Source organism: Cebidichthys violaceus, unplaced genomic scaffold (assembly GCF_023349555.1).
Source record: "Cebidichthys violaceus isolate CVI_PGR_0920_01 unplaced genomic scaffold, fCebVio1.0.p SCAF_101, whole genome shotgun sequence".
NCBI classification, from domain to species: Eukaryota; Metazoa; Chordata; class Actinopteri; order Perciformes; family Stichaeidae; genus Cebidichthys; species Cebidichthys violaceus.
Window position 1 is genome coordinate 113,553 of NW_027176265.1, and position 13,466 is coordinate 127,018.

The 13,466-nt window shown below is 40.7% G+C and overlaps 2 protein-coding genes across 3 annotated transcripts; both read left to right on the top strand.

Moving 5' to 3' along the window:
* On the top strand, positions 1-5,479 carry lsg1 (large 60S subunit nuclear export GTPase 1). The gene is made up of 14 exons (XM_068729183.1): positions 1-241; positions 396-522; positions 817-937; positions 1,030-1,116; positions 1,305-1,391; positions 1,500-1,560; positions 1,888-2,064; positions 2,316-2,714; positions 2,815-2,916; positions 3,022-3,165; positions 3,446-3,569; positions 3,847-3,926; positions 4,525-4,704; positions 4,817-5,479. The coding sequence occupies exons 1-14, from the start codon at positions 143-145 to the stop codon at positions 4,994-4,996; spliced, it is 1,968 nt and encodes a 655-aa protein (XP_068585284.1). The 5' UTR covers positions 1-142; the 3' UTR covers positions 4,997-5,479.
* Positions 5,480-6,156: 677 nt separating this feature from the next.
* Positions 6,157-11,899, top strand: tmem44 (transmembrane protein 44). Of its 2 annotated transcripts, none has more exons than XM_068729103.1 (10): positions 6,157-6,382; positions 6,469-6,595; positions 6,674-6,764; positions 7,042-7,202; positions 7,516-7,602; positions 7,721-7,891; positions 8,286-8,447; positions 8,774-8,842; positions 8,955-9,092; positions 11,725-11,899. In XM_068729103.1, exons 1-10 carry the CDS (start codon positions 6,198-6,200, stop codon positions 11,803-11,805), a joined length of 1,272 nt encoding a protein of 423 aa, XP_068585204.1. In that variant the 5' UTR covers positions 6,157-6,197; the 3' UTR covers positions 11,806-11,899. The 2 variants fall into 2 exon arrangements, with proteins under 2 accessions (XP_068585204.1, XP_068585214.1); XM_068729113.1 differs by having other exon boundaries at positions 8,955-9,121; positions 11,725-11,812.
* Positions 11,900-13,466: the final 1,567 nt, after the last annotated feature.

Sequence of the window (13,466 nt, forward strand, 5' to 3'; positions counted from 1 at the left end):
CAACAACGTAGTGCACATGGGGTACAGTAGCTAGTGACATATAGCGTGTTTGCACCCTTTAGATACACTATATTACAGTTTTGTTTTGTGTGGAGTATACTTTATAAACATTAGAACAGAAGTGTCAACATCAGAAGTAAGTATGGGTAAGAAGAAAGCAGGCGGAGGAGGCACACTGGGTCGAGCTCTGATCAAGGAGAGACTGCAGGCAGGCCGAGGAAACAAGAGGGGCGACACCTGGGTATGTCAGGGCAACAACTAGCTTATACTAAACATGTTTAATCAAATCATAGAGGAGAGGACAGTTAGTTAGTTTTTGCCATACTATCATAAACTTGTTAGAAGTGGTTTGTTGTTGATGGAGGCGTTATTTGATAATGTTCTCACATTTTCAGCGCCACACAAGTGAGCTGAATGATGGCTATGACTGGGGACGGCTCAACCTGCAGTCAGTGACAGAACAGAGTTCCATGGATGACTTTCTGGCCACTGCAGAAATGGCAGGAACAGAGTTTGTTGCAGGTAAGTCATACTTCACTTAACTCACATGTAGTTCTTTGGTTGCATGTTGTACATGTATGCTGTGGCCAAATATTCATTTTTACTTACCAAGCATGTCGAATTGTACTCCCTTGAACCTAATACATGTAATTCTCTGACACAACTGTTGTTTGTAAATCGAATGCAAACCAAATTAACACTGGGTTGTTGCACAACAATTTTTGGGTTGGACCTAAATGTCACTGTGTTATCTATGACTCCTCTGTCCTTTGAGTCTTCTGCTGTCTCTGACTGTTTCATGCTTTGTTTTCTTAGAGAAACTCAACATCAAGTTTGTGCCAGTGGAGGCCAGAGCCGGCTTAATAACAGCTGAAGAGCGAACCAGGCTGAAGAAGCTGCATGAAGACAACAAGCATTTCCTCAGAATTCCAAGACGGTAAGTGCAACAGATCTAGTTTATTTTATGAACTGCCCGTACGGTATTTCCTGCATTTTAAATTTGTGTGATACCTCTCTCCTAATTTTAAGCCCCCACTGGGACGAAGGCACCAGTGCAGACGTGCTTCAGCAAGCAGAGAAAGACAGCTTCTTGGAGTGGAGACGAGCACTTGCACAGTGTGTAGTATTCTGTATTCTCAGTCACCTTTTTTCTTTTAAAGATGGTTTTCTTATAAGCATTAGTGTTGTTATTGTTTATCGTCTAAAAAGTTGTGTAAAAAAATGTAAAACAGCAATTGTAATACGGTTACATCAGTGTAAGATTATTGGTGTCAGCAATTTAACTCCAAGTGTTCCCCTTAAAGACTAGAAGAGGAACAGAAGTTAATCCTCACCCCATTTGAGAGGAACCTGGAGTTCTGGAGACAACTGTGGAGAGTGATCGAGAGGAGGTAAAAAAACAAAAGCTGTATACAGCTGTCAGCTTATACCTGTCTTTAATACGGAAAGTGTGCTCCTTATGTAATACTTAATACAAATATTTCATGTTTTTTCTGTAGTGACGTCGTCGTTCAGATTGTTGATGGCAGAAATCCTTTGCTGTTCAGATGTGCTGACCTGGTAAAGTACATTTGTTAGAGTTGTTTAAGTGGAAAAAGGAAGATGCATAAACTGTTTAAGGAGGATGGAACTAAACTGTGACTTACTTTCCAGTGTTTTTCCACCCTGCATTAGGATACATATACATATTTTTTGTCACCTTTTAAACCGTTTGTTCTCTCTTTTGAATGGTTTTTGAGTTTTTTCCTCAAAGGTCTCTAACATCGGTACTTACTGTAATTATTTCTAAACAAGTGAAATAATCAAATTAAATAGAAGAGTAAAACAGCAGAAGAACTGTACACAAGTGAACCGAACATTTGACACTTTTCTGTTGTGTACTGCCAGGAACTGTACGTGAAGGAAGCGTCAGAGCATAAGGTTAACATGGTGTTGGTGAATAAGGCAGACCTGCTGACCAGGGAGCAGAGGCGAGTGTGGGCCAGACACTTCCAGAAAGAGGGACTGAGGGCAGTTTTCTGGTCTGCGCTGGCAGAGAACGACAGACTGGAGGCAGAGGAAAAGGTGAATTTGAGAAGCTGAACATCACCGATGAATTTGAATATATGTGTTAATACATTCATATACATTTCTTGGGAGCAAATACAAGTGTAGATCTACATTCCCTCAGCATGGGGAGCTGGATGTTATCCGTTTGTGATTTCAGATTGTTTCGGAAAAATACTTGTGAATGTGTGTAGATCTTTTTAGCATATTCAGATTTGCTGCTGCCTTTTAAAGCCAGTATCAAGAGTGTAAAACGTCTCCTCTCACAGGGCATGGAAGTAGTGGAGGAGCCAGAGTGTGGAGAGAGTGACCCAGAAGAAGAAGAAGAAGAAGGACAGCCAGACAATGACAAAGACTTGATCCAAAAAGGGGCAACTGGAGAGGAGGAGATGAAGGCAGAGGAGGAGGAGGAGGACGAGGATGAAGATGAAGAGGAACAAGAGAGTGGTACAGATGAAGAGCAGCAGGTAAAGATAACTGTTGATGAAGAGGACTGGCACACCTGCTCAGAGGATGATGATGATGAAGAAGAAGGGAGAGTTGGTTCATCCAATAAATCCTCCTTCCACAACTCAAGCCGGCTGCTGCATAAGGATGAGCTGCTTGACGTGTTTAAGGCGGTCCACAACGGGCCCAGGTGTAAAGAAGGACAACTAACAGTGGGAATGGTGAGTGAAACGTTAACACGATACGATCGACTGCAAAATGCATGCTGTGATCAAGTCCCGTTATGAGTCTTCTGATTGGCTTTGTGAATGAATTCAACAGGTTGGGTATCCTAACGTGGGGAAGAGTTCCACTATCAACACTATTTTAAGGAACAAGAAGGTGTCTGTTTCAGCCACTCCTGGACACACGAAACACTTTCAGGTACAGTAAAACTCTTTAAACCTCTCGATGTGAATTCAATTCTGTCATTATCAGAAAGCCTAATGTGTGATTGATTGTGTTGCCTTTTCTTGACACGTATAACAGACTCTGTATGTGGAGCCAGACCTGTGCCTCTGTGACTGCCCAGGTCTGGTCATGCCGTCCTTTGTTTCTACCAAAGCTGAGATGATCTGCTCTGGGATCCTGCCCATTGACCAGATGAGAGATCACGTACCTGCAGTCTCCCATATATCCTTTGCATGCTATTGGCACAGTTTGTTTTTTTAAGTCAGTGACACAGAACTGTTTGTCTTCAACCATCCAATCATGGCAGCGGGATCAACTGCACCCCTCTTGTCACTATGCCCCAGCATCAGTTGGTGATTTATTTACCGTAATGAATTCAAATAACCAAAATCAATTTTAAACTGTATACCTAGAATCTTGAATTTGGACTTCATGAAGCTCAGAGCCCCTCTAACTTTAAGAATTTCTTGGATCTTGTTTAAGTCTTTAACAGATTTGTCACATATGTCAGGTGATCCCTCGGCATGTCTTAGAAGGCACCTATGGCTTCAACATCATCCGACCACGAGAAGATGAAGACCCCGACAGGCCTCCCACCTCTGAAGAGATGCTGATGGCTTATGGATGTGAGATTAACAGTTATTTATTGTGTCAACAGAGAATACATTAACAATAGGCCACATTTTTTTCTCTAAATGGAGATGAGCTGAACTTTTATATCAATTAATAAAAAGTCTCTCATACACTCATTTGTTTTTAGCCCACTTCATAGCCTTTTGTTTCCTAGAACTAAGTTTCTTTTGAATGTGTACTTTTTATCTGCTCTGTTTTTTAAAGCATTGTAAACTCTGCTTTTAAATAAGAGCAGCATAAAGTGTATTATTGTGTTTCCCTTTATTTTAGACATGAGAGGCTTTATGACATCGCACGGCCAGCCTGATCAATCCAGATCAGCCCGATACATCCTGAAGGATTTTGTCACTGTGAGTGCTGAACCCGAGTCAGAACTGAAAAGTTACAGTTGCTAGTACATTTTGTTGTAGTTTTTTACCTACTTATTTGTCGTAGCTAATGTTAAATAAGACAGGGAACTGTCCAGTGTGTGCCAAACATGTGAAGACAGTCTCTAAAGTGATCATGTGACACCACTCTCTGGAAGATTGTTGACATTTGAACTCAACACTCAAACAAATAATAATAGATTTAGCGCCGCTCTCGCTCCCACTGCGAGTGTGAACGCCCCCTGTTGCTGATTGGGTGGAATAGTGTTGTGTGGCTCAGTTTTTCATTTACAGAGCCAGGCCTGTTTATGAACACTGCACCTTTTAAGAAAATTAACAAAGTAATTAATTTTGATCTACTTGTTAATTCACTTGTAGCATCGCCTGTGATAATTGTGAATTCACTGTGCTTCTGTTTTATGTTTAAAAGAACAACAGAGATCTTTGGTCGTATAGCTGCACATTGGAGTATAATGAAATTGTTGTCTATCATTGATTAAAGATGCATTAAAATATGTGTGTCCTGAATAGAACACCCTCTCCCTAACACACGCAACCTACCAATGTTGACTCCTTACAGGGAAAGCTTCTGTACTGCCATCCTCCTCCACATATCAACGCTCAGGACTTCCAGCCGCAGCACAACAACTTCCTGAAAATGGACTCAGACTGCTGTGACCTCTCCTCTTCCACAACAACAAACAAACCGCAGAAAATCCGGAGAATTGAAAATGTGGTTGACAAGAATTTCTTCCATCAGGTACTATAATTATGTTGTTTTCTTGTTCTTAAGACAAATGTCTTAATAGTAGTTATTGGTTGTCATAGAATATAAAAAGATGTGGAAGTATTGATGGGATCTCAATCTTCAGGAGAATGTACGGGCGCTCTCCAAGGGGGTTCAGTCTGTTATGGGCTACAAGCCAGGCAGCGGACCTGTCGGCCCAGGACAACCTGGTTCAGAGGTGGTGGAGGGAAAACCCTGGAAAAAACACGGCAACAAGAACAAGAAGGAGAAAGTACGCCGTCTTAACAAGCACCTGGACGCCTGATGAAGATTTGGAATCAAAGCAATTTCAATTACAGATCATTTCAGCAAGAATGGAAATTAAATGTACACATGTGATTTCAGAGGAATTAATGCTGAGTAGTATCCGTAGGTAGATATAGTCCCTTTAATCCTGTGAGTACGGAAAGTGTTGGCTGTCTCGATATTAACAAATGAGGTGCATAATATGTCATCTATATTGCTCTATTTAGAAGATCATATTGGTGCAATGCATTCCATCCACCGGACCACCGGTTGTACACCAGGTCTCACCACAGTGTTCGTAAATGGATTCAACATCCAGAAGGTGTGAATTTAATAAGACATTGAACATCACTTTATTAACTTGTATTATGAAGGTGTTTTTCAAACGACACATCGCAAAGTTTAAATTACCTGGAGAAATAATTGTTTGATACTGCTTTTATTCATAAAAGACATGATTAATGTCACAAAACTGTATTGTAACATAAATTGATTGTTTTCATGTCAGTGCATTCTTTCTTTACTCCATTTCCACCAGGTGTCATTGTTAATGCAACACAATACAAAGTAGTAAAGGAAAATAATCTGTATTGGCAAATGTTTGAAAAATTTAAATTACGTATTCAAACAATTATTAATATCTAGGGGCATATATATATTAATATAGAGGTTTATCTCTAAAAAAAAGTTTAATTTGCTGAAGTTTCATTGACTAAACATTTACATTAATCAGCATTTAATTTAATTAAAGTAAAAGGTTCTGTTTAGAATGAAGTTGAATTCCCCTAAACCCATGAAATCTGAAGATGAAAAATATGAAGTTCAACATAGATTTGATCTGAATGTTGCCCTGTTGATTTTTGGTTCGACCTTTTTGTAAGGGGGATTTTGCTCCCAGGCCAGCGCATCAAAGTTGACTTAACTGTCGATTGCATAACATTGCATGCAAATGTCTATAGAAGCTCGACTTTGAGGTTGATCTCCAACTAAATGATCAAACAAAGCATGGATGCATTAGTTTTAATTTAGCCTTCAAAACTGAGACTTCTAGAGCTTATTTCCCGCAACATCCAGTGTTCCATATAAGGCATGTCACAGGTGAGCTCCTCCCTACAACATCCAGGTGCTTCCATCATGCTTTCGGGCGTCTGACGGCTGCACAGGTGCTGCATGGGTTAGTGTTTTCGAGCACAACGAAATGTAAGCCTATTCGCATTGACATGTGGGGAAGTACTTTGACCCTGGAGGGTCAGACAAGAGGAAATTCGAACACTTTTCCCTTCGATTTGAATGAATTTTTCGTCGATTCGGTCACTACCTGTTTCTCTCATGACGCAGACAAACGTTGCGTCCCCATCGGTCTCAGCCTTCTATCTGCGCTGTTTTTACTGCTGTCATGCTTTCTGTAAGTATGTCTTAAATCAGCATTAGTTCCAGTAATAAAAAAATGTAAAAAAGTTTTAACAATAAAACCCGTATCAACTCTTTAAGCTTCGTGTATCAGAGGTGCACATTTCGAGGAGAAAATCCAGGAGGAACCATCTCTTTCCTCTACAGCTTCCTCGGTAACCTGTGCAGCACAATCGGAGCCATCCTGTCCAGACAGCTGCATATTCAGGTAACATAGTTTTAATTTTTTTTTAAATCAAATTGTATACAATAAGTTAATAACTGATCTCTGCTTCCTGCTCTGTAGGTTTTGATGGGTGCCTTTGCTGCTGCTATGGATGCTGTTAGTTTTATTTCTTGCTGCTGCCATGTGCTCCTGTACTGGAACTCAAAGGCAGGTATGTATAGAAAAAACGCCATACCTCAATAACAATAATCCTTCTCAATCTACCAACTCTACCTTGTTAAAACAAAGTAGAGAAGGTGTTTTTAGTAGTAGCAACCAACTGGCCAAACCCTTTAGGCAAAACAGTCAGGAAGATATCAGAGACGCTCTACAGATAACCAAATGCATGAATAGAGAGTGTGTGTGTGTGTGTGTGTGTGTGTGTGTGTGTGTGTGTGTGTGTGTGTGTGTGTGTGTGTGTGTGTGTGTGTGTGTGTGTTCTATCTCAGGCAGGAGGCTGAGGATGATGAAAGGGCGGAGGAGGCAGCACCTCCTTGCCGTGTGTGTACTGATGGTAGTTGCAGGAGGCTTTTTGAAATCCAGGGTGACCCACCTCCCAGCAGTGAGGCCTCTCATTGGCAGGAGGAGACTGCTGCATGCCACCCTCCAAGTGAGCACACACCACCGCTGTAGCTGGTTGTAGTCCTTTTAATTGTATGACTTAGTGTAGTTCCGTGAACAAATGCATTTAGATTTATGTAGTGACAGGTGGAATTTGTTTGTACATCTACACTTTTCTCACATTTATGTGGCGCTCTGCAGTTTTAAATACAATACATTTATAAATAGTTTATTTCACAGCATCTTCAATTCCTGCAGTGGGGATCGATGTTCATGTTCTTCAACATGGTCTATTTAGACTTACCTCCTCTCCTCGTGTTGTATCAGACATTATAACAACTTAAAACTGTTCCTTCTAACAGGACAACACTGAACTCCTGGGTTACGTACTTGGCCTGCTGTCCTGTGTCATCGCCTGTACCTCCAGGTTCCCTGCTCTCTGCAGAGCAGTAAGTGACAAACAGTACATGAGTGTTATGGTGTCAGAGCCACTTCTTATTGCTTTCCCAAAGTAGTTCCCAGTGTTAAATCGCTTCTAAATGAATTACATTTATTTTCTCCCTTCAGTACAAAGGACAGATGTTTACCCGGGCCTATATATTCTCTGGACTGCTGTGCTCACTGTCTGGTGCCCTCTACGCTTCTGCCATACTCCTCTACGACACTCAGTTTGGGTTTCTTTTAAAAGTCATGCCGTGGCTGCTGTCAGCAATATGCTGTGTCACCATGGACCTCCTTGTATCCTTATATGGCAAAAAGTGACCGCATCTTACTCACTCTGTCAGGCTCAGGGTTTCACGCCAAACCTTTTAACCACAGAACTGTAGGTGGTTCATGGTAGCATTCACAACACAACGATGATTCAGAATTACCAAGTTCTGAACTCTCTCTGGTAACTGTTTAAAGCAACAGCGATAGACACCATGGAGAGGGGGAGAGAGAGGGGGAGATGGAGAGGGATCATCATCAATACAAAATGGAAGCGAAGGACTTCACAATACTGCCTACTATGTTGGACTTCAGGGAAATAACCTGTAGTACAAATGGATTAAATTATGTCTTGAATTGCTTGACCGTATGTGAATTGTATCGACTTTCAGCCAGGTGTCGACCTTAAATCCAACGTCTTCAGATTCTTGTCGTCCACTGGTGGAGGAGAGGAACCACACAGAAGCTCACCGTTTTTTCTCCAGACAAAGAGAGCCTTTTAAGTAGCTCCTGCATCCTCAATGAGGATAACGCTGTCATGAAGAGACAAAGAAAACGGCAAGCTTATTCGTCAGCAGAGACAAAAGTACGGTTTGATACTTCGTGTTTGTAGTCCTATTGGTTTTTCTTAGCCCTAGAAATTGTACAGGAATCATTATCTCAACAAACTTTGTGAGTAAATAAAGTACCAACTAACCAACTGTTTTATATTTAACATTGACAGTATTGGAATATTACTAAATGTGTCATTTCACTCATTAAATTACCAGGGTGCATCAGGTTTAAATGTGCTTAAAGTAACAGAATGCAGGCATTCCTCTGCAAGGTTTGAGTCATTTTCATAAACTGAATAGTAATGATGCTTTTTCAGTTTGGGTTTGATCATAACTCTATTCAACCTTTTCTTCAAAGACAAAAAATGTCCAGAAGATGACTGAGATGGGTGGTTATATGGACGTCACAGTTCAACCTGCGGGAAAAGTAAGTGAAGAATCTGTGGTGGAACAGACTGCATGCTTACTTTTATATTTTCTTCAGTTCAATCAGTGGTCATCCTTGCAGTTGAATATTTTTTTTTGTTTTTCTTTTGCAGATATGCCTTAAGGAAGTGATGTCCAAGGAGGAGGTGGAGGACCGGTCTCTCAACCAGACGGTGCGAGTGATCAGAGTCGACAGTTTCTGCTCCTCGGATACATCCTGTGACTCTTCACTAGTCAGCTCTGACCTGGAGGTGGGTTGGAGGCCTGTTTAGCCCTGTTGGTGAGCAGTTTGACCTTTTCTTACAAACTTCAGTAAGCTAAACAGTCAGAGCAGAGGAACAAAGTTAATGCTTAATTAATAGATTCAATGCAAAATACTTACACTGATAATGTAGCTGCACAAGATCTGTCGGTTTTTTTTTTTTTTTTTTTTTTTTAAGTCAACAACCCTATTAATAGTTCAGTTTATTGTTGTCATATACACATATACAAAATGTAACACTTCTGAGTTAATGTTTAGTAAATAACAACCTGTAAGTCTCAAAACTACACTGTTGCATTTTTTTTCTGCAATCATAACCATATTTAGGAATATCTTGTCTGTTTTGCAGTTGTGAACAGTGATCTCAGACTCAAGCCTGTCAATAAATACAGCTGTGTGTACTTCTCACAGTGGGCCTACCACTAGGTGGCGACAGCATGTTGTGTAACTATGAATGAATATAACAGGGTGGATGACTGCTGTTAAATTGTGCAATATCACACACACACCCACCACCTTTATGAATGGGCTGTCTCTGTTACATTAGATTAAATCAAATGGCTCATATATATATTTTAGAGGTTATAATGAGCAAATTAAAATCCAGCGCTTTGAGGAAGTCACAAGAAGAAGTAACAGTCAGGACAGGTCAGCAGTTTGATCTGCTGCACACCGAGCTTTGTGCTTTTCACATGTGACCCTGAGGGAAGTAAGTCAGACAGTTGTCGGAGGTTCTTGTAAGAAGACAACAGTCATCATACTATTTTAGGATTGATGAGTCATACTCTATAGAGAGACCTGTGTGTGCATGCGATTTGTGGGTAAAAGTGTATGGAGAGAATATTTGTGAGAAGCATGATTTGTTTCTTAACTGGTGATTTGAAGTAAAGTGAAACGTGGCTTCATTGTGCAGTGTACGTGCGCAGAAGTAAATATTGGCTACATAGCAAAAAACAATCTTGTTTTTGAGGGCAGCTCACATTTATATAAACTCTCCTCTCTAAAAAGGCACAGTTTGAGTTTGCAGGGAGAGTGAAATTACAAGCTGTTCCTTTTCAGGCGCTCACAGCCACAAGAGAAACTCCCTTAATGTTCCGCTGTAGAAAGTCAAGCTTTGGAGGGTGTCATTTAATCCAAGAAACAAGGGCAAATGGTGTGAGCACAAACAATTGCAGCTTGATACTGTTAAACAAACAGGAAAAGGCAAACGACTTGAATGCCCTTATTACAGTTGGTGTTATAGAGAAGTAGAGGGCTCAAACAAAGTATTCAAAATGTACTGTGCGTACAAGTTGTATGTGGTAAAGCATGCAATTTTATCTGGCTGTGTGAATACTCCTCTTCCTCAACTTAATCTAATCTCAACTCTTGTTGGTTCGTGGAGGTTTGTTTGCCCCATGCACTGGGGCTTCCAAATACCCAGGCTAGTTAGAATTAACAGAAGCTGTTTACTTGGTGATTTAATGGAAAGATGGTTTCACACAGTGTCTAATGTTTAATCTCAAATTCACAGACTGCTCTTTGAAAACTGTTACTTTTTTATTTGGTTGCAAAACCTTTCCACTACACTGAATGCAGAAGTTACCCAATTGTAAAATGTTTCAAAGCAAGCTGACGACAGAGAAGAAGAGATCAGTTCTAGTGCTAGTGAACAATTTTTAGATATACATATAACATGAATTTAAATGTCTGCTTTTCATATCGCCATAATTGCTGATCATGATAAAACCACACTGCAGCATTTTGGAGTGTGTTGCCTACATACACTGGGCAGTCAATGCAGCCAGCAGCTTCAAATGTCTATTGTGTTGTGTGTTTCTTGCACATTTCTGCTGAGTGCCGGCTCTTCACTGAGGTGAAGGGGGGGGGGGGGGTGTGTGTGTATGTACTGAGGGGGTACAGCCGGGGTTGAAATTGTTTGAGATTTGTCTTGTGGCCTAATTGTTCTCCTGTAAAGGATCTTTGATTAAAGACCAGCACTGGGTTGGGCCTGTCTGCCTAGGAAGTAGTGCAAAATGCTTGCCTTGTCTATAAGGGGCCAGTGTTACCCTCTAGCTATTTTGGGATACTGTGTGTGTGTGTGTGTGTGTGTGTGTGTGTGTGTGTGTGTGTGTGTGTGTGTGTGTGTGTGTGTGAGAGAGACACACACACACACACACACACACACACACACACACACACACACACACACACACACACACACACACACACACACACACACACACTAAGCCTTTTGCATTCTCGACATTTAGCTGAGTCTGTTACACAACATGAGTCATGAAAAAGTATTTCATTTCAGGATCTTGCATTGAAAATAACCAGTGTTAAATGGGATAAGGATCAGGGCCTAATAACAAATAGTCCTGTTTTCGGAGAAAAAGTGCTAGATGAAGGGTATTTGCAACTCTGATACGGAGACATTTTGAGCAAACGGCAACCACTATACACATTGGTTTTATACCCAGAAAAAATAATCCTCTTGAGGCCTTAATGTCTACAGGGATGGTTAGTAAGCTATGGTGACTCTTGTATAAATTGTAAAATATTACATGATATTCCTTCGGCTGTTATTCTGTATCTATATATCTATAATAATATCTTAACCTGTCTATATTTTCCAGTGGGATTTTGAAGAGGCAAATTCCCAGTGGATTGAACCAACTGCAAAACAGGAGGGGGATACATTTCCACCACAAGAGTAGCCAACAAACCCCAAAGTCGATAACATCTGCACCTGTGCCATGTTTGGACTCTCTTCTGTGAACTTGGCGAATGTAAATCTTAATTAGAAATGTGATACACATCACGGTGCATTCATTTCAGGGGAAAATAAAATGTGTGAACCCTGAACTGTTATCTGTCTTGTTTCACTTTACAGTTTTGTGTGTGTGTGTGTGTGTGTGTGTGTGTGTGTGTGTGTGTGTGTGTGTGTGTGTGTGTGTGTGTGTGTGTGTGTGTGTGTGTGTGTGTGTGTGTGTGTGTGTGTGTGTGTGTGTGTGTGTGTGTGAGATATGCTGCATCTTTTTCATCACCTCAACAGGCCGTTGGTAAAGTTATGGAGAAAATAACTGATATTTAGGTTGGTGTTGAATGTTGCAATGTGCTGCTTTGTCCTTAAAGTAATAATATCAAAGATTTTCATTGCAATAAATGTCTATTAAGTTAATATCTACTGCCGAATTCAGTAACACAGTTCTGATTGCGCCTATATGCCCCACTGACGCACACTGCAAATACTGCTTATAGTTATGGTGGCTGCCAAAGGGGACAAAACGGAAATCTTTAATTTACGGCTGTTCAGTGAACAGGGGCAACTACAGCAGGTGTCAAAACTCTGACCGCATTCATCAAAACCACTGAGATCTGTTAGGACTGTTTACAGAAAAAGACCTCCCCTAATAAAACAGTATTGCGACCCTGCTGCCTTACAGGGTTATTGGGTCATATCCTGTATTTTGCTAGTCAACCTCGGGTTATCAGGGCTGGACTGGAAAAAGCCCCGCGGTGCAGATAAGCACCAGACTAGACGGCCAGGGCTCCTCCGTCCTCTCCATCATCCCTTAGACCTCGTGTCCATCTGCCTGCTCGAGGGGCTTTAGACGATGATGCTGGAGCAACAGAGCAGGGCATTTTTAACTGAAGGGACTTCCTAGAACCTGATAACGGAACAATACTTAGATTAGAGCAAAGTTATGGAGCACATTTTACTCCTCCCTGTTACATTTCCTCAAGTCAATATCCGTCTGAGACAAATTACTTGGAAACAACTAATGAAGTGTAGCAAAGCAATTGCTGATACCGGCAGTAGAAATAAATGTCACTTTACACCTTGTTTGGGGTGTAAACATGACATGATGGGCTGGGCTGGGAGATAATTCAATTATATTGTTTATTGAATATCACCAACATGATATGGAGATATGATCATTTTGTTGTTCTACCAGTTTCTGTTAATGATCAATGATTACATTATTGATTGTAGGCGGGCATTTTTGAAGAATTAAGTCTTGTGTATTGCGTGCCACTGGGAAAAATATGAACTTCTTTCAACATCTGTTTGATTATATTGTGTGTGGTTTTATATACATTTGTCTTATGAAATCCCTATTAATCATGTTTTCAACATTATTGTCCATCCCTACTGATAGTGGAAATACTTTTGACATCCTTGATTCAGTCAGAGCTTCATATGTATTTATAATTCTGTAACTGTTTTGTCTTTAATACATTTGGGATGTGATTAATCAACCGACAATGAAAAGCCATGCAGTGCTTCCTGCTGCTCTAATGTTGCTGTTAGATAGGAACGTATCCCATGTGTATAGCTTCGTAAAGAGGCCTGAAATCTGAGATGCTGAGTAAG